The sequence below is a fragment of the Melozone crissalis genome, unplaced genomic scaffold (genome assembly GCF_028551555.1).
Source record: "Melozone crissalis strain CALT ecotype California unplaced genomic scaffold, PUWL_Pcris_2 ptg000007l_1, whole genome shotgun sequence".
Taxonomy (NCBI): Eukaryota; Metazoa; Chordata; class Aves; order Passeriformes; family Passerellidae; genus Melozone; species Melozone crissalis.
In genome coordinates, this window is record NW_026535785.1 from 12,801,186 (window position 1) to 12,827,497 (window position 26,312).

Genomic DNA, 26,312 nt, shown 5'->3' on the forward strand with positions numbered 1-26,312 from the left:
AAGCTGGGTGGGTTTTGCCGGCTGCTGGTGAGGCTCACACAGCTCAGTGTCACAGTGGCCACCTCGCAGTGGCTTCCCTGAGTGTCCCTCCAAGGGGGCTGAGCACAGAGCAGGACAAGGCTGTCTCTTGGTGGGTTTCAGGACACCCAGGTTCTTGGTTGTGAGGAGTCCATATGTCTTAAAATATCATCCAGCCAAATGAAACAAAAAATACCATGCCAAAAGAGCACAAATGTTGTCACCAAAGTTAATAGAAGTAAGGAAATTAATACTTATAGTTGACCTCCAATACCTAGGCACAGTGGGGTGTAGCAAGGAAGTAGTTAGAAAGGCACCATGGTGAGCCTTTGCAGTGAATTACCTTATTTTTATTAACTTTCTGACAACCTCGGTGAATTTCCTTTCTTTTTATGAAGTGATTAAAAAACCTAATCAGATCGTGTAATTAAAATATATAATTGCACAATCTCAGAGTTTTCATAATTACTGTACATGGTAAATATTGTTACCTGATAACACTTTGCACAAAAATTCTGATGAATTTGATGGTTAGGAGATGTCTGATTTCCAGTGTTTGCAATGGAACCTTCTCCAATGGCACTAGATAGATTGTGAAATGTTTTAAAATGGAAACTATTGTGAAGCTCTAAAATAATGACTCAGTTGTCCTTTTTTAAAGCTTTTGTACATATTGGGCAGCTGGTAAGTGTTGACATGGTGTGTTTCTGTGCATTTATAATGGCTGTTTCCTTCGTGCTCACACCTCTGCTTCTGTTTTGTTAGGCACCACCCACTGGAAAATGGGTGTTTTGATATAAAGCAACACAGTAAGAAAAGATATCGGATCAAATCCAGTATCTCAATTCCAGCCAAAGAACTGAATTAAAATGAAGTCCTTCTTAAGCCTGTGTACAGTGACTTCAGGGTAGACATGATATTGCAGCCTTCCTGATATCAGGTAGCTGGGGGACCCTGGACTATGGTTATGTTCATAGAAAATCCAAAGATGCAAAGTATGATAATCCTAAATAATAAGAAAATTGTTACCCAAAGACAAACAAACAAAAAAAGGTTGTATGTGTCTTTAAAATTAGCTGCCAGGTGTGAGGAAGCAGTTACTGAGTTTTCATTAATTTGTCCAATTTTGTTTGTTTTGGAAAAGTGAGATGGGCTAAAGATCTTATTTTACACAGCAGCACAGTTTATTTGTGGTCAGAAAACACTTCTGTCATGAAAATTTTTGCCTTATTGACCAGAACTAAAATAAATTTTAGAAAAGCCTTGAGTAAACATGTAAATAGTATGTGAATTGTATCTGGGGAGCCTTGTTCTCTCACCTTCCTGTGGGAGACACCAGAGCTGCCCAGTCTGTGCTCCTGTCTGGGCAGGGAGCTTTGGCTGTGGCTCTGGGAAGGGCAAAACCAAACAGATTGCAGGGAGGTGGTGAGGGGTTTTCATTATTTAGGTATATTTAGGACAGTAGGCTTTCTGCAAATGAATCTGTCTGAGCTTTGAAACTCTTTGTGTTGTTTATGAAAACAATAGTTTTTCATTTCCATGGTGGGGGTGTGTATGTTGTCAGCCATTAATTGACTGGAGATGTTTTTTTAACACATCTGGTTTTGGAGGTACAAGTGTGTCTTTTAAACCTCTGGTGCCTGATTTCCCAGAGAGATCTTGGTTGTTTATTTTTTATAGAGTCTTTTGCTTTTTCTTTTTTGATTTTTTGACCATTTTTCCTGTGCCGAAAATGTGCTCCTACCCTAAACATCCACCTCCAGCTTCCACCTATGTTTAATTTAGGGGATTCTTCTGTAGAAAGCCTGTACCTTCCTGTAAAAAGCCTTGCTGTACCTTTAGTGTCAAGATGTACTTTTGGAGGGTAAATTCAATCTCTCTCTCCCCACGGCCTCCTCATTCCTTTTACTGAGTTGTTTAGTCTATTAACATTCCCAGGTACTTTTTTGTCAGTATAACCAGTCCTCATCATGTGAGTAAAGTTAGAAAGTTATTGACTATAGCTTTTCCCATTATTTCATTTAATTCTCTGATATCAGTGCCAATGTCTGTGTGAGACTGCTCTCAAATGGAAGGAGTGCTGTTAGCGAGTTGTTGGGGAAACAGATATTTGTTTGCAAATGCCAAGACATTTGCTGTCCCTCTTTCTCTTCAGGGATAAATTGAGATGATTCAGTGTACACTCCAACCCTAATTTTAATGCCATTTAAACAAATAATTGTGCCCTGCACCTTTCCTCATTGTAAATTCACTCTCTCATGTATCTGTGGCCAAGGCACAGAGACAGTTACTAACTAGAATAAATCCTACAATTCACATTTTGTGGGAAAACCTGCATTGGTAGTTAAACTAGAGCCATCTGAATAGAGAAAATGAGCACCTAGGACTGTAAACCAATGCAGGAGGAAGGTGTCTATGCCGCAGGGGACTTTGAGGAAGGTGCCCCTGTTCTGGTCTTTGGGCAGTGTGGTGCCTGCAGCTGGGGCTGGGAGCGCAGCAGGGGTGGAGGGGAGGTTCCTGCCAGGCTCTGCACGGCTCCTGGCAGGAGGGCAGCAGGGCTGGAGGGGCTGTTGTCTCCTGCTTGGATTCGCTCTGGCTCCCCAGCTGCGCTCCCCCCTCCTGCCTGCCTGCACTGATGAGCATCCTCCCCACGGGAGGCTTTCTCCGGAGCGTGGTCGCTGCTGACTGACAACCTGAGAAGCCTCTAAAGAATTTAGAGATTCTTTAAAGTCATTTAGAGATTCAAAAAGTCTCTCACAAACTTGTGGTGTAGGAGATGGGGCACAGCCTGGGCTGCTCTCAGTGCTGGGTACCCACAGGAGAGGGATGTCCAGTGACATGGAGGTGCTTGCAGTGGGCACCACGGGGCTCATCCTCTGCAGCCTGAGCGGGGTCCCAGCAATGTTGGCCATGGGATCCCCCTTGAGCTGCACCAATGGAGTTGGGAGCTCGAGGAAAAGAGACCTTGGCTGTTGCCACAGCTTTTCTTTAGAACACCTGTGAGCGCAGTCGCACGATTTGTCATCGGGCCCTTCAGTCAAAAGGGCAAAGATGTGTTGGAAGCAGAGAGCAGCTTTTGGTGGATGGTTTTGTTGTGTGGTGCAGTGCAAGTCCTCAGATCACAGATGCCGGGTCACTGACGGTTAAACTTGAAAGGACTCTCATGCAGCACATTTGTTGTAGGGAAACACTGGTGTACCGAGAGCAATCTTACCAGGTGGCAAATGCGTCTGTTTGCTTGCTCGCTTTAAAAGGCTCTTCTTGTTTAAAATGGTGGGTACTGTTAGGAAAAAAGAAGTAGCATTACCATACAGCGCAGAATACATGTCTCTCCTAGGCAAGCCATGCTGTTTGACTTTCATCTTGCATAGTAAAAAACCTATAGTTATTTTCTTTTTAAGCCTTTCAGTTATTTCTGTCAGGTATTGATAAGTGGAGAACTTCCTTCCCACCTCTGTTTCATGCAGTTTCCCTCAGGCCAATTACAAACATTGTGCAGATTCATGACCAATGTTTATGATAATCAGGAATGTGTTTCATATTCAACAGTGTGCTGTTACATTTGTGGGTGCTCTTTTTGAATTTTAAATGAATTAATTTCTTAAAAATTGTTCACTAACAAACCCAAAGTCTTAACTAATTGTACTTTGCCCTAATGCACAGCATCCCTAAGCAATGGGAGATTTATTCAGCTGGAGCAAACCCCATTTCCACTCTTGGGTCAGATGGAGCTGGCAGCTTCTTCAGCTCCAGGGATACCCACTGGGATCACTGGGGCACACAGGCCCCTCCAAAACCAGGCAGATGGAGGCCTTGAGGGGCTGCACTCACCAGACATAGAAGTTGTGAGATTTGCAAGTGCAGCTTCATTTCCGTTCATGGTATTTGCATGAAATCTTAATTCTGAATTCACTAAAGGGATGGGAATACATGCACCTTTCTGAAAATATCTCTAATAAAACTGGCTATATCTCATATTTATGTCACTTGAATTTTGAGGAGTGTTGAGTAACTGCTGTTCCTATTGAATTCAATGGGATTGCTGTGAATACAAAACACATTTGGAAGTCAGAACAATAATGTGTGTGCATAGCTATAAAACAGGTTACTTGATACTGTTTGTCACATGTAATTTACCTTTCTTCCCTTCTTCTTTGAAGGCAGTATAAAATCTGGATGTTGTTGGTTTTTACTGTTTGTTTATTGCTGAGTAATTTCAGCCAACCTGTGTTTTTCAGCATTAAGTCTATTCATCATGAACATCAACCCATTGAGATTGAAAGTGCGTCCCAGTTTTCCCACCTAGATCAAAATGAGAGCCTGGAACTGCCTCCTTCTTTTTAACTTAACAAGCTGGTTTTATTTTCCTCTGCAACTTGCTCTAATAATGTGACTAGCTTTAAGTTTCTCAGGTCGGAAAGCTTGGTAGTAAAGTTCTGTGCAGGGCAGAGTATGAAAAATAAGGGTTTTTCTCAGGTTTGAACATGGCAATTGTCTTCTCTTCTACTGAGCACTGATGGAAAATACTAATTTAGAAGCAGAATTCTGTTCTCTGGAAAGTACCTATCATCTGTTAGAGACAGGGACTGCAAACCTATTTTCTTACAGGTCAGGTCACCACATAATAGCAGTTGAAGATCACATCACAGAAAGCCATCCTAGCAATGCAGTCAGTTCTGGTGACCTCAGCCAGAGGCCACAGAGCATTTTTGGTCCATTTTCTCACTTCTAGTGGTTCTTTTGGCTCACAGCTGATTCATGACAGAAGAGTGGAAACAGCTCTGCAGAAATGGAAAGGCCACTCTAGTATTCTCTACCAGCACAGAAGCAGATAGCCATTTGTCTTAGTAGTGACAGCAGATTATCAGAGAGCTCTTGGCAAAGCTCTCTTTGTCCTAGTTTGCCACTGCCCCAGTTTTAAAGGCACTTGCTTCTCCAGACTGCTGCCCACACCATCAAAATGAGCTCTGACTTGATTCTGCTCAAGCTGAATATCCTGTGGGAAAGAAAGTGCTGCTTGTCCTTGTCAGTGCTGACTTCTAGGGCTCGCTGCTCACTGTGCAGGATATGACCCTTAAATGAATTTTATGAATGAGCTAAATGGATTGTAATTGATGACTTCACTTGAAAGTACAATGTAAAATCATGAAAATGAACACAAGAAAACATTAGATTAAATCACACCAGTCTGGTCCATTAGTGGAGAAAAGTCTGTCTGTCTTTACTTTCAGCTTTGCACTCAGTGAGTTTCTGCAAGTAGCAGCCAGTCTGTGTTTCTGGTGCTATGGATATGAACTGAGGGAAAGCTTGAGCTGAGTCTGTGTGACGGCACGTGCCTGAGGGTACTCAGCAAAACAGCCTGAGAACAGGTGCCTGCTGTATTTGAGAGCTGCCTGATCAGATGGGAGGGAGGAAATCATAAGTCTAGGAAATTCATCTGATGCATTTCATCCCACCAGCAAGGCTGTCCCGCTGGCCACATTTCCACAAGCAGCTCAGTCTCGGTCTCAGGTGTGGGAACACCCTCCCTGCTATCAGCAGCACAACACAGGGAAGGGAAAACATCTCTGTACAGAGATGAGAAAATGCATGAAGTGATGCAGGTATTGCACAGAGGCTGATGTCCTTTCACTGCTCTGGGCTGCATCTTTGGCTCTGCAAAGGGGCGGTGCAGGGCCCAGGGCTGGCCCCACTCGTGCTGTGACGAGGGCAGGCTCTGCAAAGCTGCTGTGAGGGCTGCTCACATCACTGCAGCCACCCTGCTTGCATCCCTATGCTTAGATAAAAAAGAAGCTCTTAACTGCTGTATGTTGTCTCTTTGTTTTGCATAATCAAGTATTGAAATCGTGATAAATGTTGACATCAAGTAGCCAGAAGTGCAGAATATAATTGCGTAAGGCCAATGGGGTCATATGAAGTTTGTGCTCTGGCTAACATAATATGTAGAAATATTACTAACAATTAGCATAAGTATTGCCATTTATTATAACTAATTTTACAACTAATTATTATAAGTAACAATTATTCTACTAGGATTTTTTTCCTGAGGGCTTTGTCAGTCCTAATGTTTGAAAGTTGTAGATGTTGTAGCTGAAGCCCTAATTCTGTAATATTCTCTCAATGTGATTGTTGCATCCATGTGCATCTGTGTGACTCCATATACAGTTTTGTTCTTTTACATCTCTCTTACAACGTGCCCTTTTGCTAAATGCTCTGTAGGCATCAAAGCAGGCAAGAATGACACAGGACCCTCTAGGTAGCAGGGTAAGCAGAAGCAGCAAGCTATTAAGATCTTCCTGTTATTTCATTGATGATTTTGTAGGTATCATCTTCTAATCTCATTAAAAAAAGACTGAATGTGCATTTGAATATTTCTAAGGAGAAAATTGCTAAGAAAAATATATATATAATCCTACCATTTTGGTAGGAATAGGGTGAGTTATTATTGATTCACAGAGCACGACAAAACATCACTGCATGAATTAGCAAACAGCTGTTTCTAATTTGAGTTTAGAACTGTACACAGAGGAACTTGTTTTAGTGTTCACTCCTTTCATTTATAATGAATTTTAATTACCGCTACAGGTGAGAAAAATGTAGAAACAAGCTTGTATCTTGTGGAAGAAACAAAGGAGAGACAGATGCTAACAGATTTACAGTCTGTGATAAAAGGAATGTTTTGGTACACTTTACATGTAATTAGAGTGCAGCTGTTTTCAGTCCCAAGTCCATGATGCACAGCAGAATATAGTATCTGCTGCTTTTCCAAAGGGAGTAAAGGAAAACAGTGATTCAACTCTGAAAGCATTTAGTTTATTCCTAGATCTAACATAAAACTTTCTCCTCCAGCCCTATTATGCCATTTATCGAAGCGTGAAATAACTGACTTAATGATATGTTAATTTTTTGTTACCAGCAAAATACAGACTGTTTGACATAAGGAAAAATAATGGTAAAAATAACATTTTATCATCTGCTCAGAATTATGGATCACCCTGTCGATGGTCATTACTGAGCTTTGATACCTCTGCTAATGGGAGACAAGGGCTCAGGCATGCATTACTCTGCCTTAACAAGTTTCTGTATATCAGCTAAGCTTCAATAGACACCTTTGTGTGTACTTTTAACTTGAAGTATAAAAAAGACTAATTAGATGTATCTTTGATCACTACAAAAAGGTTTAAACAAAGACAGCAAGGTTTAAACTGTCTATGTGTAACAGTTTATCTGTGGCAGACATCCCAGCAAGTTTAGTGTTTGAAATTCTGCACTACATCTTGTGCTGATTTTGTATTCTAAATACAAAGTTACTCTCTGCATGAGAAGAAAAATCAGATTATATATACTTTCCATTGAGCCAGACGTCTTCCTTGCTTTTTTAAAAAAATCACTATGAAATGAATTGCAGTACAAAGCTGAGAAAGTGGGAAAAGAGTCACTAACCTTTGGTAATTTAGTCCAACAAAAATGCTTACCTCATAAGCATGGGATTAGGCGTAACTGAATTTTTCTCAAATCAGAGATAATAATGAAAGCAATTCCTGTGGTGCCACTTACATTAGCACCTCTTAGACTTTTATCCAAGTTCATGTTTGTTTTGAACATTTTATACATACAATACATACATACATACCTACATACATACATTATAAATATAATAGCATAGTGCCTTCAAACACAGAACTCTGACCCGTTTGGTGAAGAACCTGATGTCACTAAAGTGTGAAGCTCTGTGTAGAGTTCTTCAGAGCAGTGGGGATTTCCCAGGCCCTCCTCCCTGCTTTGGCTAAGGGTGGGCTAAGCAGCTCTAGGGGAAAGTTGCATGATATTTTTTGAGGAATAATTATAAATAAGTTGCAGAAATCCTCCTTCTCTCATTTAGTGAGGTGTGCTTGAGTGTGCAGTAGTGCTGGGTGTCAGTCCCAGCCCAGCAGTGACAGTGCCATTCAGAGCTAGATGCAGTGTCAGTGTACAAGGACTTGCATTGCCACAAGGGCTGGTGGGTCACAGTCCATTATTGCCTTCTGTGACACAACGAACAGAAATGTTCATTGAAGCTAATAAGTGCATAAAAAATCGAGTTTGGAATATTATTGGTACTTCTAATTATTTCTTACAACTGTGAAGGAAATGTGCAGGAAAATAGGACTAAACACTACAACAAAATAATTAAGCAAAAAGCTGTCACAGTGCACTGAAAATGTTGAGCTTAAAACATTTGCTGTGTAAACTTGATTTGCATTCTTTCACACCAGCACTGCAGTGTAAATGAGCAGCGTATGCTATGTGAGGTTCTTACTATAATCCATTGTAATGATCTATCCCTGGCTTTAATACATAGTGCAGCAATGCAAAATTTACTGTAACCAGTGCTGAGGATTTGTCAGTCCTCAATCTCTGTGTTTTATTCTCATAGTTAAGCATCTGCAATAATAATAATTATTGAAATTGATAGCATTTCTATTGGACTTTCCATCTGAGGATGTCTCAGGGTTTTCACAGCGATACAGAAGTAAGCCCTACAATTTGCCCTTGAGAAGCAGATGGCTTTTTGCTATTATGGAGATGAGGAACTGAAGCACAGTTCAGAAGCGTGTCTTATGATGCCAAGCTTGCAAGCTTGTTTTCAAAAGTTACTTTTTTGAGTGCAAGAATTCCATCAACTTTTAACACCTTAAAGCATTTTCAGTGCTTTGATAATCTTTAACTTGTGTATCATGGAGGGACTCAGAGAGAACCTGAAGTCTGAGCTTAAACAGCAATCTTTCCTTCAACAATCAATTTTGTGGGGTTTTGTGTTTGTTAATTTAAGTATTTCTCTTGTGTACTAGCTCTGTGTTAGAGGAATAAACCTGATAGAATAAGATCACATTCAAATCTGACCTCCTTGCTTTATTGTCCTGTATGGAGATGCCTTCTGGGCTCAGGAGGGGAGTCCTAAAGATGTTTCTTTGGCCAGACCCAGGATTTTTGTGATGCCTGGGGCTGGTTGTGCAGGCTCTCCTGAGCCCTGCGGTGCTCAGTCTGTGCTGGTGGCACTGGGAGGAGCTGGCCTGCTGGTGCCCAGGCCACACTGCAGCGTGCCTGTGCTGTGCAGGGACCACAGGGCCCTGGGGAGGAGCCCCTGAGCTCCCCACGCCTAGGGGAGACGCAGTGGGGGATTTTTCAGTGGAGGGGGACCCAGTGATACTCTGTTGGTGAACAAGAGCTTTAGGAAAGGATGAACTTCAGGTCCAGGCCAGTAAATGTGATCTCTGTGCATGTGTTTTGTTCTTGAAAGGAAAAGGAGCCAGCTGGGGGTGGCCTGGGTTTGTGCACTTCCTGCCCAGGAATGTGGCCCCCAGGGCTGGGGGAGCTCCGCTGGGGAGCTGAGCAAGAAAATGAAGCTCTGCTCAAAGTTAGCAGGAGTGAACAGTCTCCAGCTACCTGTGGGCAGGGAGATGGGAAGGTGTTTGCAGGGATTGTGAAATTATGTCTGGTTGATTATATTTCTATTAGCAAAATAACTCTGGAATAATAGATATATCAATGTCAGCAGTGTATGCTGAGATGGCAGTGCTGCTTACTCCTGGCAATCTGTGATGAGCCATTTGTCTCCCTTCTAAGAGAGACCACATCTTTTTAAACTTCATTTTATTGTTTTAGCTTCATGAATATGTCTCTGAACTTGGCTTGTGTTATCTGGAAGATAAATAGAGAATGAAGTATGATTTATACTACATTTTGGCCAAATTGTTCTTCTTAGAAGGAAAAATGCATTTATTGAATGCATTGAGGCTGGAATTAGCTCCTCACTGATGATGATAAATGCTTGCAGTCCTGTAAACGTGCTGAACATTAAGTTGCTAAATTACTGTACCACTTTGAGATTGATTATCAAGAATGGCCCTTTAAGCTTCATGACCTGCACATATATCCTGAGGACTACTGGCATCCTGAAGCTTCCTTAATGCTCTTTTTTTTCCTAATTAAACTTTTTATTGAATTTTCTTACCCTTTTAATACTTGTTTTGAGTCTCTTATGCGCAAATGACAAAAGCCTTGCACCAGCCATGTGATTCTCTATTTTAGAACAGTCCCACTTTGCAGGATTAGCCATTTTAATGACTTTAATCTCCTTTTTGAAAGTGATTTTTCTCATTCTGCTACATTCCTTTGATTGCATTAATGTAGAATTATTTTTCTAACCATCTTTGCCAGACATGTCATACCACATCTAAAATATATCTTCCTACTAAAATATTACTGTGGTAAAATACCTTAGAATTTTCTCCTCAGTTCATTATAGGTCTTTTCTTCAATTTAATATGGCAAGTTAAAATTAACAGGGCCATTTTCATTCATTCTATAAAGAGATTAATGATAATGAGTTTTCCCTAATTTCTTCAGTTTAGGTGTTCAGTAATTTAGTATCTTGTTAGTAAGAAATCTATGTAGGTTGTTTCTGGTGCTTAAAGTTTCTTCTAAAATTGTTTTTGATCTGTAAAAGTATGAGAAAATGCTGGAATAAAAAGAATCAAGCAATTAAACATGAATATTGGTAAAAGGTCCAACTGAAGCTAACAAAAGGAGATAATCTTTGCATTCTATGTAAACACTTCCATTTTATGACAAATCCAGCTTTACAACCTGAGAAATATAATTTTTTAAAAATCCAAATTATATATTAGCAAAGGCTTTGTGTTTCAGTCACAAAGTAATACTAATACCAGCTTTCTTTGATTCTGTTTTCTGAATAGCCCAATATGTTTGAAGAGCAGCAGCTGGAGGGGAACTGGCTCTATTTGAATGTTAGATTGTGTTGTGAGGTAGATCTGTTCATTTCAGAGGAAAAAGAGACTTTCTAGAGATTTGTTCAGTTTGCGTGGTGGGCCAATGTAATGGTTGGCATACGTGCATATGGATGTAAATAAGTGAAAGCGGTTGGCCCGGCCTGTGTTAGCCCTGGGTTTGGCCCACGGCATCTCAGGTTTCCAGCCGAACAATGGAGCTTTATTCGGTGGAGGCGTTTGGAGCGCTCGGCCTCTCTCGGCTCAGCCTTTCCTGTGTGCGCCGCCGCTCCGCGCACGGCTCGGGCAGCCCGGCTGCGAGGGGGATATTTCAATGCACGTGTTTCCACAAACATTCCTGCAAACAGACACGTAAAATTATTATAATTACAGCCAGTAAGCCCGAGCAGTAACTAGCAAATGGTGGGGTGCTTTTCCTCTTGTTGTTTTTCTCCTCTCCCCCCCTCTCCGTAGACAGCAGCAGCGGCACAAACGCAACATGTGCTGCCCTAGTTCAGGCCCAGCATCCCCCTCGTGCTCCCCTTTGTCTCCTTGCCCCTGGAGGAGCCCAGCTGGTGAGAGGAGGGAATTAGGCAGCCCTGAGCTACCGGCACCTCCCCGGGGCCCCTAATCCGGGCGCTGGCAGGCGGCTGCCTCTTCCCTCCGACGGCCCGTGGCCGCAGGTCCGTGGGGACGGAGCCCCGGATCCGGCTGGCGGCAAAGCTGGGGGTGGCGGGGGCCGGGGGCTCCCCGGGGGCTCCGCAAAGCTGTGCTGGCAGCGCGGTGGGCGGCGGAGGTGGCTTAAATTGGGAACAGGAGGCTTTGTTGCAGCTGCCGAGAGAGAGCCGTTCGTGGTGGGGGGAGTGAAGCCTGAGAAAAGTTTACATAAAAATCAGGAGCTCCTTGTCTGTGTTTTAGGCTTGGGCTCCGCCGGATTTGGAGGAGCTAGTTGAGCGCAAAGACCTTGAGCATCTTGGAAGCGCGGATGCTCGCTGAGAGTCGAGGCGCATTTCGGGAGCAGGAAGAAGCCGTTCTCGGTGTCCAGCATCGCTCTGGAGCAGGAGGTTTAGACAAACAGGGGAGCAGAGCTCTCGGGAGCAGGGGGTGCAGAGAGCAGACGCCTCACCTGGAAAATAGACACCCCCATCGCGCGGGAAAAGTTGTTTGGGGTGTGCTTATTTGGTTTAATTTTGTCCAAGGTCGCTGCTCTCTTTCTTTACCTGGGATGAAAAGCAGGTGTTTGCCAGAGCAGACGGTGCCAGGAGCTGCCTGGTACGGGGGTGATGCCCTCATTAGCCGAGCCCTTCTTTGAGGGCTCCTCACCCTACTTGTGCCTTCTCTACTTGTGCCTTCTCCGCCTGGAGACTCTGCAGTTGGCAGGCACGAGGAATGTGCGTGTGGCAGCCTACGCACACAGTCGGGGATTTTTTTATTGGTTTGTTTTAGTAAAAACTGAAGTATTTAAAACATTAAATGTTTTATAAGGACGGTGTATCTCGAGAACTGGCTCCTTTTTGGAATCTCCAAATGTTTGCATGGTCAGCGCCTTCCATCATTTACAGGAACTTTATTTTTGCTTCATTCTGTGATTTAGTTTGATATCAGACTAGTGGCAGTTATGTTTCACTCAGCATCTCTGCATTTGTTGGAATTAGGATACTTGAGCTCACTCTCTTCTGTTTCTTGTTAACAATTCTGTCAATGAAAGCTGACAACATTTTATGTATTTTTCCTAAAATGACTGTGGGGCTGCTGGGGTTGGTGCTGTGTTTCTGTATGGTAATATGGAATGATAAGATATTTTTTGAAGCTTCATATTGAGTAAAGGAAATAGTTATTAAAACAGAGGCTGGGCCATTTTTAGTTTATCCTGAACTTGATTCATTTATGATGTCTAAAGATCTCCAGTGGTGATTTTTCTGGGCTTTAAAAAAATTTGTTTGATTTTGTAACAAGAGAGAAACATTACCTTTTATACAAGCAAATATGGTAATGGTGCAGATCTCTTCTCTGATTTTCTTGAGCTCTCTCAAATCTGATGCTTTTATTTCACCTAGATGTTCAGCTCTGCCTTTGAGCAGCCTTTCATTCTGTTACAGTTTTCAGACAGAACTGAAGGATTTTTTTAATGGAGACATTACTTAAAATCATCTTGATGTAGCATTTAACAGACCCACAAATTCACAGGTGATCACTTAACACTGTAGCTTTCTGAAGTGTTTGTATTGCTTCATTGCACATTGTGTTTCGCTTTCTTTATTCATTGTTTATTGCTTTACAGTACAGTGAGCAGGTGTTAAACCTGCTAAAGAAAAACGCTTTTTATTAACACTATGTGTTGGCATATTTGTGAATTATGTGTACAAATATATTTTTATTTCTCTTTCTCAAACCTCCTTTCAAATTCAAGAGGGTTTATTGGGGTTTTTTTTGAGTTGATTTTTTTTTTTAATGCTGTAGTAGCAGAAGCCCATAGTGTTGTTGAGAGCTTTGTCCTTATTTCACAGATGCACTGGGAATTGTTTTTAATCTCCTTTCTGCTTTCCCATTACAGATGGTGATGACGACCCACAACTCTCCTGGGTGGCTTCATCTCCCTCCAGCAAAGATGTTGCATCACCCACTCAGATGATAGGAGATGGGTGTGATCTTGGCATCGGGGAGGAGGAAGGGGGGACTGGCCTGCCGTATCCCTGTCAGTTTTGTGATAAGTCCTTCATTCGCCTGAGCTACCTTAAAAGGCACGAGCAGATCCACAGTGACAAACTACCTTTCAAATGCACCTACTGTAGCCGGCTTTTTAAGCACAAGAGGAGTAGGGATCGCCACATAAAGCTTCACACAGGGGATAAAAAGTACCATTGCCACGAATGCGAGGCTGCGTTCTCCCGCAGCGACCACCTCAAAATCCACCTGAAAACCCACAGCTCCAGCAAACCATTCAAGTGTACTGTGTGTAAACGTGGGTTTTCATCCACCAGCTCATTGCAGAGTCACATGCAAGCTCATAAAAAGAACAAGGAACATATGGCAAAGAATGAGAAAGAGGTGAAGAAGGATGATTTTATGTGTGATTACTGTGAAGAGACGTTCAGTCAGACTGAAGATTTGGAGAAGCACGTAATGACACGCCACCCACAGCTTTCCGAGAAGGCAGATTTGCAGTGTATTCATTGCCCTGAAGTATTTGTAGACGAAAACTCGCTGCTCTCACACATTCATCAAGCCCATGCCAACAAGAAACACAAGTGCCCTATGTGCCCAGAGCAGTTTTCTTCAGTGGAGGAAGTCTATTGCCACTTGGACAGCCACAGACAGCCTGACTCCAGCAACCACAGCATCAGCCCTGACCCAGTCCTGGGGAGTGTGGCATCCATGAGCAGCGCAACGCCGGACTCCAGCGCGTCGGTGGAAAGAGGTTCCACTCCAGATTCCACCTTAAAGCCTTTGAGAGGACAAAAGAAAACCAGGTCTGTTGACAGAGAGGATGGCCAGAACTGGTCTAAAGTTACTTACAGCTGTCCCTACTGCTCGAAGCGTGACTTCAACAGCCTTGCTGTTCTGGAGATCCATCTGAAGACCATTCATGCAGATAAACCTCAGCAAAGCCACACGTGCCAGATCTGCCTTGATTCCATGCCTACACTGTACAACTTGAATGAACACGTGAGAAAAGTGCACAAAAACCATGCCTATCCCATGATGCAGTTTAGTAACATTTCTGCCTTTCATTGTAATTACTGCCCGGAGATGTTTGCCGATATCAATAGCTTGCAGGAACACATCCGCATTACTCACTGCGGCCCAAACGCTACCCCTCAAGATGGCAACAATGCTTTCTTCTGTAACCAGTGCTCCATGGGCTTTCTGACCGAAGCTACCTTGACTGAGCACATCCAGCAGACTCACTGCAATGTAGGAAATTCAAAATTGGATTCCCCTGTCATTCAGCCAACACAGTCTTTTATGGAAGTTTATTCATGCCCTTATTGCACAAACTCCCCCATTTTTGGCTCCATCCTGAAGCTTACAAAGCATATTAAAGAAAACCACAAGAACATTCCTCTGGCACACAATAAGAAGTCAAAAGCAGAGCAGAGTCCAGTTTCTTCTGATGTTGAAGTCTCTTCCCCTAAAAGGCAGCGGCTTTCTGCAAGCGCAAACTCAGTGTCTAATGGCGAATACCCCTGTAATCAGTGTGATCTAAAGTTCTCAAATTTTGAAAGTTTTCAGACCCATTTAAAGTTGCATTTGGAGTTGCTGTTGAGGAAACAGTCTTGCCCTCAGTGTAAAGAAGACTTTGACTCCCAGGAGTCTCTTCTGCAACATCTCACCGTACACTACATGACAACTTCCACTCATTATGTATGTGAGAGCTGTGACAAACAGTTTTCTTCAGTGGATGATTTGCAGAAGCATTTGTTGGACATGCATACTTTTGTGTTGTATCACTGCACCCTTTGCCAAGAAGTTTTTGATTCCAAGGTATCTATCCAAGTGCATCTGGCAGTCAAGCATAGCAATGAAAAGAAGATGTATCGTTGCACAGCCTGTAACTGGGATTTTAGGAAGGAGGTGGATCTCCAGATCCATGTGAAGCATAGCCACTTGGGTAATCCATCAAAGTCTCACAAATGTATCTTCTGTGGTGAGACCTTCAGCACAGAGGTAGAACTGCAGTGCCACATCACAACCCACAGCAAAAAATACAACTGCAAGTTTTGTAGCAAAGCTTTTCATGCCATCATCTTGCTTGAAAAACACTTGCGGGAAAAACATTGTGTTTTTGATGCTAGCGCTGAGAATGGTACAGCTAATGGCATGACCCCAACAAATAAGAAGACAGAAGGGGGAGATATCCAGAACATGTTAATGAAGAACCCGGATACTTCCAACAGTCATGAAGCCAGTGAGGATGATGTGGATGCTTCTGAGCCCATGTATGGCTGTGACATTTGTGGGGCTGCCTACACTATGGAGGTCCTCCTGCAGAACCATCGTTTGAGAGATCATAACATCAGGCCTGGGGAGGATGACTGTTCTAGGAAGAAAGCAGAATTCATCAAAGGTAGCCACAAGTGTAATATCTGCTCAAGGACCTTTTTCTCAGAAAATGGCCTGAGGGAGCACATGCAGACCCATCGAGGCCCAGCTAAGCACTACATGTGCCCCATCTGTGGGGAACGCTTCCCATCGCTCCTGACCCTGACGGAGCACAAAGTCACTCACAGCAAGAGTTTGGATACGGGGACGTGTCGGATCTGCAAAATGCCACTGCAGAGTGAGGAGGAGTTCATTGAGCACTGCCAGATGCATCCAGATCTCAGAAACTCCCTCACTGGCTTCCGCTGTGTTGTCTGCATGCAGACGGTCACCTCTACCCTGGAGCTGAAAATTCATGGGACGTTCCATATGCAGAAATTGGCAGGAAACTCTGCAACCTCATCGCCTAATGGCCAGGCCTTGCAAAAACTCTACAAGTGTGCGCTGTGCTTGAAGGAGTTCCGCAATAAGCAGGACTTGGTAAAGTTGGATGTGAACGGCCTTCCCTACGGCCTGTGTGCTGGATGCATGACCAGGAGCACCAATGGACAGTCTTCCAGCTTGACTCCACAGGAGGTGAACGAGAGGCCGTGTGGCAGCCTGAGGTGTCCAGAGTGTAGTGTCAAATTTGAGAGTGCTGAAGACTTAGAGAGCCACATTCAGGTAGATCACCGAGACCTGACACCCGAGACCAGTGGCCAAAGGAAAGGTACCCAGACATCCCCTGTTCCCAGAGTAAGTACAGCTGAACTTTAAAATATCTGAGGGATAAAATGTAGATCTTCATTGTGAGAACTGATCTGATATTACTATTTTCTTTTTTAAATTGAAATTGTCACTTTATCAAATCCCTTGTGCTACTAAAAAATACCTCAGCAAAACAAGAGGAAGAGTAGAGTAATTCACATAGAACAATCAGAAGTTTCTCAGCCTCTCAGGCATCTTGATTCCTAGAAGGAGCACATCAGATTTTTTATCTCAGAACTGCCCTAGATTTACCAACAGAGAGCTGAGACTCTTGGGCAGTGGGGATTAAGTTTGTCCATGTTCTGATTCTATTGAACTGGCTGTTTTGGAAAAGCTGGGATAGTTTAATGAACAGTCGAGATGCTGAGTACCCAAAACAATAAAAAAAATCTAATCTGTTATATTTGAGGAATGAGATTATTACTTACCAGAAAAATAATAATGAACAGGAGGATATAGGAACCTGTGAAGGAAAATGTAGTGAACTCCATCCTACACCCCCAACTTCTTACCTAAACCAAATCTCTGTGCTAAAAAGCTTGTCCCTAGGAATGTCTGTCAGAGTGAACGTTTTGAGGTTACTTGGAGGTCTGTATGCATTTGTGTGAGCTTGTTTGCATGTGTGTATGATTTTAAAAGTGATTTTAGAAGAACCTGCTTCATGGCCCTTGTGTAGGGCCCAGTAGGGGATAAGTAGTTTCTTAGCAAATCTGGACGTTGTCTAATGCAGATTACATAAAAGTGTGCTGTCCTTGACTTTTCGCAGATAGCCTGCTTTCCTATTCCTTAGCTTACAAGTTACTCAGGAGAATGCAGATCCTAGTAAGGTTCCAGAAGCCTACTCAGGAGATTAATATCATTTGCAGTTTATAGTCTTTTAAACTTATTTGTTGACGTTTTGGTTCAAGAATGGGCCAAGTCGGTCCTTCCTCTGTCAGGAACAGATGGAATGAGAAGTGGATTTTGGAAATCTTCTCAGGAGACCAACAGCAGACACATCTGAGTATTGATATCATCTGACATTTTTAATTAAACATGATGGGGTGAGATTTTCAAAAGTATCTAAGGAAATTAGGCACCCAACTCCTAATGAATAATTCCAGCCGTAGATGCCTGTTTATGTCAATCTGCTAATTAAAGCACCCACAAACACATCTTACTGAATTAAAAGCACCTGAAAATACCATCCATTCAACTTGAACACCAGGGGCTTGGTAAGTAAGAGAGGGCCCTATGTCCTGAGGACGTGGGCTGAGGTGCCTCCAAGGGAGCGGGGGCAGGTTGTTCCCTGGCAGGAATTTGGATCCCTCCTCCATGTGGGGCTGTGTAGGGCAGCACGGCCATGCTGGAGCAGTGCCCCAGTCCAGCCTCCTGAGCCAATCCCACAGAAAGCTTGATTTCTTTTCTGCTCTTCTCTCTTTTGGTAAAACCACTGGATATTGTTCCCTTTGGGTGTGACTAAGCCTCCAGACGCACGAAAATAATTTTGCAGGAGAATGAGCAATGGAAATATCCCACCTTCGGTGTGATACCTAGGTCTGGCTAGGTCATTGTGCTTCTTCCTCCTCAGGACTTTATTTTCTTCTAAATTCTTGAAAAATACTTCTGTTCTATTAGGTAGGACTAATTTGTATTTCTGCACCTATGGAATTACCTTTCCCTTCCTTATCAGCTAGCAGAACACATTGCCATTTTCTGTCTTATTTCTTGCTTTAACTCTTTCTTTTCAGTGACAGCTTCCATACTTGTTATACTTGTTCTCTCAGGGGAAAATTTTAAGTTCTTCAATAAGGTAAATGCTTTGAATGTCATCCCTTGAGGGAAGTTCTGAATTTCTTTGCAGAAGATAATGAAAAATCTGCATTTGTGATGATGGCAAATGCTACCTTACTGGTGTCTGTGGCCTGCACATATGCTAATATCAGAGATAAGCATCCCAGGAATATATATATTGTTATTAGGAATAATTAATTATCTTATCCTTCATTATAGGTACAAGACCTGAATCTGATATCAGTTCACTAGAAAACCATTGGTGTTTCACTCAGGGTTCTGAAGGCAATGAGTGCCCTTTGTGTTTGCCTAGTAGAGGGATTTTCAAAGAATTATACTGGCTTTTAAATGGTGATACATCTCTGCATTCAAGAACAGTGTTTACTTAACTTCATTGGCTTCATAGAAAAGCTAAGCAAGTTGAACATGAACTCTCTTGTCATCTTGTTAGTGTGCTGGGTAAAATATCCCTTTAATGGAGCAATCTGCAGTGCACAGTGCATGTAGAGTGATCTGCACGTGCTCAGAACAGCTACTTCTCTCCAGCTCTTGAATATTTCTATATTCCATTTTTTAAACAACTTATTTGTTTTTCTTTCTTAAATAGAAAAGAAGTTGAAGATTAGGACAAGGTACAGTCAGAAGGATCATACAGGTAGATTAGATTTTTATGTAGTAGGTATATATTTCAGAGTAAATAAGAATAAGCCAAATGAAATCCAAGTAAATGGAAAAGAAGATAATAACATATAAAATCTGTAAGTTGTTTCTATGTCAGAATTTGCTCCACCAGCCATTATTTACTTTTTGATAGAAGAGGTGAGTGTGGAAACCTAAAGGAATTTCATGAAAAAAAACTTAAATGAAGATTTAACCCCAAAGTGAAAGAAAGGGAGAAAATAAATATTAGCCCTTGATGAATAAAGAGCATCTGGAAAGAAAAACAGAACAGGAGAAACTGAACAATTCCTTTTTACTGGAGGTATTTAAGTTTGTGTATATGTGCAAGTGTATATAGCACCACAAACAAAGTATGATCATTTTGTTCTATTTTGTTTTGGTTTTTTACTATTAAAATATTTGAGGTTTTATTCTGAAGATCAATAGGAGACAGCTAGAGAAGCATTGAAAAATACTCAGAATTGCTTGGCAGGCTTGTTTTTTTAATCCATAAGAATGAAGGAAAGCACATAACCATTGAAAATCTTGCTGTATTCTGTCTTCCTCACATTTTTAGTATGGCCCACAAACGGGAAGAAAACCTGTCAATTGCTCATGCTTGTTTCTGGAATGCCTGCCTAGGATTCATTCATGTTCAACAAGACAGATTTCCAGGCATAGTTTCTGCAGTGTGTATATGGTAGCATCCTCTTTGGAGGATTTGTTGTTAGGAGTTTTAAGACAAGTCAATGGTCTTCTGCAAGAGACATCACTAAGAGGAATAAATAAAATACATCTTAGTAGTAAAAGATTCCTCTAACATCCATTTTTGTTTCATTCGTATAGTTTTCTCTGAGCTATTCTCTTTGGATAGGCCTGAAAGTGTTTTTTCATATGAGCATCACAGATAATGGTATTATTGCAGTATCTGACACAAGTATAGTTCAAGGTCTTTTTTATATTACATTAAGATCTCATCATAGGTGATGCTTCCCTGTTTTTTTGAATATCTTTTTGTGTTTATCACCTTCAGTTCTGAATATATTTTATTAATTCATTTCCACATGCCTTCTAGAGGAATATGCATATTTTAAGAAACATGACTAATTGTTTAGTATTGAGATTTTTCATTTCCTAATCCTGCAAAGCCACATTTCAAGTCACATTCTCTTACACAGATTTATCTTTATTTTATACCACAGGTGTCATGAGAAATACTTGTTTAACATTGACAGTGGCAAATGTTTAGACTTCATTTTCATCTTGAATGGGGTTACTATTTTTAGCCCACCTAGGTTATTTGGAGTGAAGAAGCAAAGGACGTAGCATAGAAAGTTGGAAGAATAAACTCTATTGTGTTCCTTTATTCAGTTTCTTTTCTCCTGCACACTTTCTTGGACTCAGTTCCTTCTCTTTGTTCTCCCCCACAACCCTTCTCTTCCCTTGTAAATCCACTTGAATGAAGGAATATTTTCTTTGTGGAGCAGGAAACTATTTCCAGATTTAAAGGAGGATAGTCTGGAAAACCCACGGGAACAATAGATACTTCAGAAAAGAAAACAGAACCCTCTGTTGTTATTACTACAATTGTGTGCCAAGACTAGAATTAAATATCGTACATTTGTGGGGAATGAGCTCTCAGCTGAAGGCCTGCTCATCTGGTCTCCCTTATCACCTAGATTTCATCACCTAGACTGTTAGCTCCTCAGAGTGTGGGCACCTTCACTGTCACCACTTGTGAAGATAAAACTTTACAAAAAGATCCATTAATAATGCTCATAAAGCAGAAAAATAATAGTAGAAGATCATATTTGGTACCACAACTAATTATAGTTGTTTTAAAACTAGTGCTCTCCATTTACAGAAAACAGAAGGATGTTTTGGGACATTCTTTTAAAGACAGTTATTAATGGGCCAAAAAATCAACTCTTCTACCCCTTGCATATCCACTTGGGTGCTAATGTAGCTGTAGCTATTTTGAGACCTGTATAGGCCATTTTTGAACCTCACTCCATGTCAAGTGGGGCACCTTGTCACAGGAGCCATCACCTTGCTTAAGCTGCTCATGTGCATGCACAGGTCCCAGCTGAGGCTAAAGGTAGCACAGAGAGGAAGTCTCCAATCTGCTGAGGGCTCCTCATGCCAAGCAGTGTGTTTTATAAGATTGAGAAATGGTGTGGAGTAGTTAGCTCTGGGTCTGTGGGTAAACAAGGACATTCTGTCTCCAGATCTGTTAGTAAGTAGCTTTCAGAAGCACCAAAAGCAATTAAGAAATGAATCATTTGTCTGTGTTAAATATAATATAGTTTGAAGGTTTGAAATAGAGTCAGGCTGAAATACTGTCCTCTAGCTGGTTACTGAGGGAACCCTCTTGGCTGACATCAGCATTGGACAAGGCACAGAACTTAGCTTTGAAGTTTTAAGGAAGAGGAAGGCTTTGAGTTTTAAAGGTGACTGTGTGACCACATGAATCAGTCACTACCCAATCCTATTTTGCTCTTTCAAGGTTTTTTGTGTTTTGTTTTGTTTTGAAGTTAGGAGACCTCAGCATGTGTGTGCCAGTGTGTTTGTGAGGACATGTGTACGTACGTGTGCTGTGCTCGTCTGCCAGAACAGATTCCCCAGAAAGAGTGCTGCAGAAATCCAGCTGCTTTTCCATTAACAGCCTTGATTTCCAAATGGACTCCAGGAGGATACTTTCCTGAGCTGCCTAGGGATAACTAACCAATCCAAACTATTTCCTTTGCTATGGTTGGCTGTGTCAGCTTTCGGCCAATGGAGTATGGCCTTCTTCCTATTATCATGTTAATCACCCATTGCTGTTTTAGCCTAGAAAGCCCTGCCTAAGCAAAGGCACACTGGTACAGAATTCATGGAATATGCCTAACTTCCATGGTGCATTTGTTATTATGGTGTTACAGCCTGTTCATTAGCCTCCAGCAGGCTACCTTGTTGCCATTGATGACATGGGAAGTAGTTAAGCTCTTGGTAGCACCTAATTTGTTCTTTCCTCAGCAGGTGCTTGAGGAAATTGGATCCCATGCACAGAGGGGGTGACAGCAACTCCTCTGTTTAACTCAAAACTTCTGACTTATTGCTGCTGTCCTAAAAATGGGGTTCTATACCTGGGTGTGAGGTGGAGGCTGAAGAAAAAGTAATGTGCATCTAACAGTACACAAAAAGTACATTCAAAACTATTTTCCTTCAAAAGGTTAACAGGGTGTCATTTACTGAACTGGGCTTCTCTGTGCTGTTGATTTGGGGTTCTCATCCATCCCTTGTGGCCAGCACACAGAGATTTCACTTGTATTCTGCTGCCACCAGCTTTGGCTGTGGGATGCAGACCTCATGCTTGTGCCTAGTGGCAATTTTTGCAGTAGGAATTATTCTCCAGAAACAAGTAGGCACAAAAGGCCCAATTTTTTAAAATTACACATCAAAAAAGGTCTATTTAGATAGCATATTCATATGCAGTAAATAAGCATGTACATCAAACCAAAGCACCATACTTACTTCTGCTTTGGGAAATAAGAGTTTTTGAAAATGTACAAAAGCTTAGCCTTTGTGATTTTTGATTCTTTTTTTTGTTGTTTTCTTTTTCCCCTGAGTTGGATGTCCAACTTGTCAACATGCATTTTAATTTCTGCAAATGGTGCCTTGGATTTTTTTCCTGCCACGTTGCACAAGTACACGCATCACTGTAAATCTGAGTGCAAACCCCATTTTCCATTTGAATAAATGGCTCATGTAATTGCCTCTTCACACTGTCTCCTGACTTCTGCAGCTAGGCCTCCCTGGTATGACTTTGAGATAAGAAAATAGAAGCAGATTGTACCAGGAAACAGTTCTTTGTGGTAATGCAGTTTTTTCAAGATTTCTGATCAGAGACCAATACAAAATGCATTATTTCCTTCACAAAGGGTGGAATTTTTTGAGAAAGTTGATCTTACTTTGAAAACAGTTACTTTTCTGTCTTTTATTTCACTCTGGGGGAATTTACTGCAATGGGTTAGATGACAGGTGCAAACTCATTGTGGCTCAGGTATTCAGTCAGATTTTCAAGAAGTGTAATTTGAAGTTTTTAAAGTTGAAATTAAAATTTCTCCTAAAGCAGGTTGGTAATTATAGATTGTGTTTATGGTCCCAGAAAAGCCTAGCCTGGGGATATATGGGCAAAAAAAGCCTCAGTGGAGGAAATTTGAAGCATATAACATGCTGTATTCATGATCACACTTGCCTTATGCTACAGTGCGGTTTTCTCTAATCTCTTTTTGGTTATTAAACAGAAAAAGACCTATCAATGCATCAAGTGCCAGATGACCTTTGAGAATGAGAGAGAGATACAAATCCATGTCGCTAACCATATGATTGGTAAGACATTCTTTACACTAGGCCACTCATTGGCTGCTTGTTTTTTGCTACTCTTTGACATTCACTATTCTAATAACTTGTTAATATTCATGCTGTAATTTATTTTTTTATTTTTCAAGGAAAATGATTTTGATATAATGATTCTTCACTTCAAAGCTTTTTAAATATGTGGTTATAAAAGTGCTACTGCTGAGCTTTTTCCTTATCCTTCTGAGTCCTCATGTAGCATTTTCATTTATATTGAAATCAAACTTTTGACAGTATCTTCCATTTGATAGCATAAATTTCTCTCTATCTGTGTAAAAAGTACTTGCCAGTTGTCAACCACTTAGGAGCAATTATGTTTCAATTTTGTATGTCATGACATTGAATAGATATAACTGCTAGCATTTTCCCAGCTAAGTGTGGTGAATTCCTGAGGAACACTGTCAAAACAAAACACTTACAGAGTTATTTCAGTGGTTTTTTCTACTTTTCCCAACAATTCTGGACTTCAGAAAGTTCAGCTTTTCAGACATACAAATGTTTTAAAAATCAGTGCTTTCTGCCTTCTGTGACAGTCCTGTCACAGGAGTTAGTAAAAGCATTGCTGTCACCTGATGGGTTGTACTTCTGCTGCAGCTGTGATTGCTTCTCTGATGAGCACAAAGAAAGGTTTTTCCTGTAGGGACAGATGTTATAAATATATGTGTTGGCCCAAGAGGTCAGTTTATTTTGGTGCATAGCCCACAAGAAGATACTTACACATGCCACTGTAGGCATGTGTTGGATGAGACCCTTCAAGGACCTGGCAGTGCTCTTTGTGTCTCATACTTTCCTATGCAGCATTTATCTCCCATAAGCATAATGGTTTTCCTTCAGCAATTTTACATTTAGGAAATTATACTCCCATCAATTCTGCTGTGTAACTCCTATTAGCTTTGAAGTGGATTATGCATAAATACCAGAGAGAGAGAAATGTGGACCGACACACTCTTCAAACCCCTACCCCCAAATGAAAAACATACATATCAGTCACAGTCATTTTCATCCAAGAGCCAGACAGGAGTTTTAAGTTAATGTCAAGCAGGTTAAGATAAAGATATCTAAAAGTGTTTGCTTTTGTAGCAGGTGTTAATATAATGTCTTGTTTGCAAGCTTGAAGAGTGAGATCCTTGTTAATTGGACCATGGTGATTTCATGTAGCTCCCTCCTAGATTTTGAGAAAGAAGTCCTTAGCAAGCTTAGCACTTGTTTCAACTTAATTTGTGATCCAGTAGCTAATAAGTGGTTTTTAAATACAAAGGTCATGAAATGCTGAGTTAAGGTTCTGCTTGTTTTTTTTTTTCCTTTTGGAAAAATGTAATTTCTTCATTTTTCAGTAACTGATATGTGAAGTTTATTTATGTATATGCCCATATTAGTGCTGTCTGGAATAATATACTATTATACACATTACCCTACAAAGTTCTTAGCACCATTGGAAGACAACAGATGTAGAAGGCATTGGAGACTGTGAAACTTGTGGTGCTGTTATTTGTACCTATTGTTTCTTTGAAGCTGTACATTGGTTACTTTAGTATTTGGAAGAATTCTATATAGTACAAAAGTGCTACAGGCCCAGTTCTGTACACCTAGAACATTGTAAATACCAGGGTGTGGTAAGAAAATATGTGATAATTCTACTGTGATGTCATATCTTCATGTCACTTTGCTGAGGTATGTGCATTAATTAAGGTCATCACTGCTTTTAATGGTTCAGTTTAGGAAAGAGCAATGTGTAGAAACCTTTAATATGGAGGTAAACTTCCTTTCACTCTGGGCATCTCAGTTCACAACCCTCCTGGGCCCCCTCTCCCTCAGGACATTCAACTGCTCACAAAAAAGGTGTTTCCAGTGAGTTTGCTCATAGTTATTTGTTCTTTACTGGGGAATACTGAAGGGAAAAGGAGAGGATAGATGCCAACATTTCTTCAGCAACAAATGCTGTTGAGATTGTTGGTGTTAATTTATACAGTCCTGGGATGGTAACAGTAGGGGGAGAGACTAATTCCCTCCTATGCTTGCTCCTGTCCCCCCGGTCATAGCCTGAGCACTTGGTTCCCTTATTCAGGCCTTAGGACACACTTGCACAGGCCTCCCTACTGCTTAGGCTGGTTTAGCATGGGTAAGGGGTGCAAGAGTTTCCCCTCTCTGTGTTAGACCAAGTCTAGCCAGATGGGCAGCAGGAGAAAGAAGCCAGTATAGCTGTGTCTGCAGCCCAGGTCTAGTTCACAGGAATTATTCATGTCATTGTTGTCAACTGAAAATCTACAGATGAGGATTTGTTTGTGCTGGAGGGACACTGAGATCTCAGGGTGAACATGCAGGTGTTTGGGAGACAGGAGGAACTTGCCCTCAGACTGTGTGTCCTCTGGAGCTTAGGGCTGGCCTCATCTCAATGAACTTGTATCTGTCTAAAATTAAGGTGTCTGGTTTAATATAGTCATTGAGATGCTGCCCAGGGAAAATGAATGATTGATACCAATCTAAGATAAGAGTTTGAGTAGGATAAGCATTTCCAGGGAGAGATTTTTATCTCTCTTTTGAATTTGAGGAGAGCCAAGACAATGAAGTTAGCCTTGACATGTAATTTTTAGGTAAAAATTCCCTTGGCTTTGATAATCCAAGACTCAGCAGCACTTTCTTCTCATACTTTGAGAAACACACAATCAATAGTTGAGATGTCTTAAGCACTTGCTTACAGTTTTATTCTGCTCAAGTGACTGTCAGCAAAGGAATCCCTGCTCTGTAGCAGTGATACCTTTTAGGTAGCAGCGTCCATAATATGATTAAAGAATTCAATTATTTCTGACATCATGGTCTTAAAAACAACATCCAGTTAAGTTGGCTGTGCCTCCCTCTTCAACCTCTCAGATTCCCAGTCTGGAGCTGGAGGCCCTGTTCATAATT

At 41.4% G+C, this 26,312-nt stretch overlaps 1 protein-coding gene across 6 annotated transcripts in view; it reads left to right on the forward strand.

Moving 5' to 3' along the window:
- ZNF423 (zinc finger protein 423) overlaps positions 1-26,312 on the forward strand; it is a 281,707-nt gene that overhangs the window by 170,462 nt on the left and 84,933 nt on the right. For all 6 annotated transcript variants that reach the window (XM_054269386.1, XM_054269389.1, XM_054269388.1 and 3 more), the window contains 2 exons: positions 13,342-16,565; positions 23,297-23,381. In XM_054269386.1, coding sequence (XP_054125361.1) covers positions 13,342-16,565; positions 23,297-23,381 — 3,309 coding nt within the window. The remainder of the gene's footprint in view (positions 1-13,341; positions 16,566-23,296; positions 23,382-26,312) is intronic.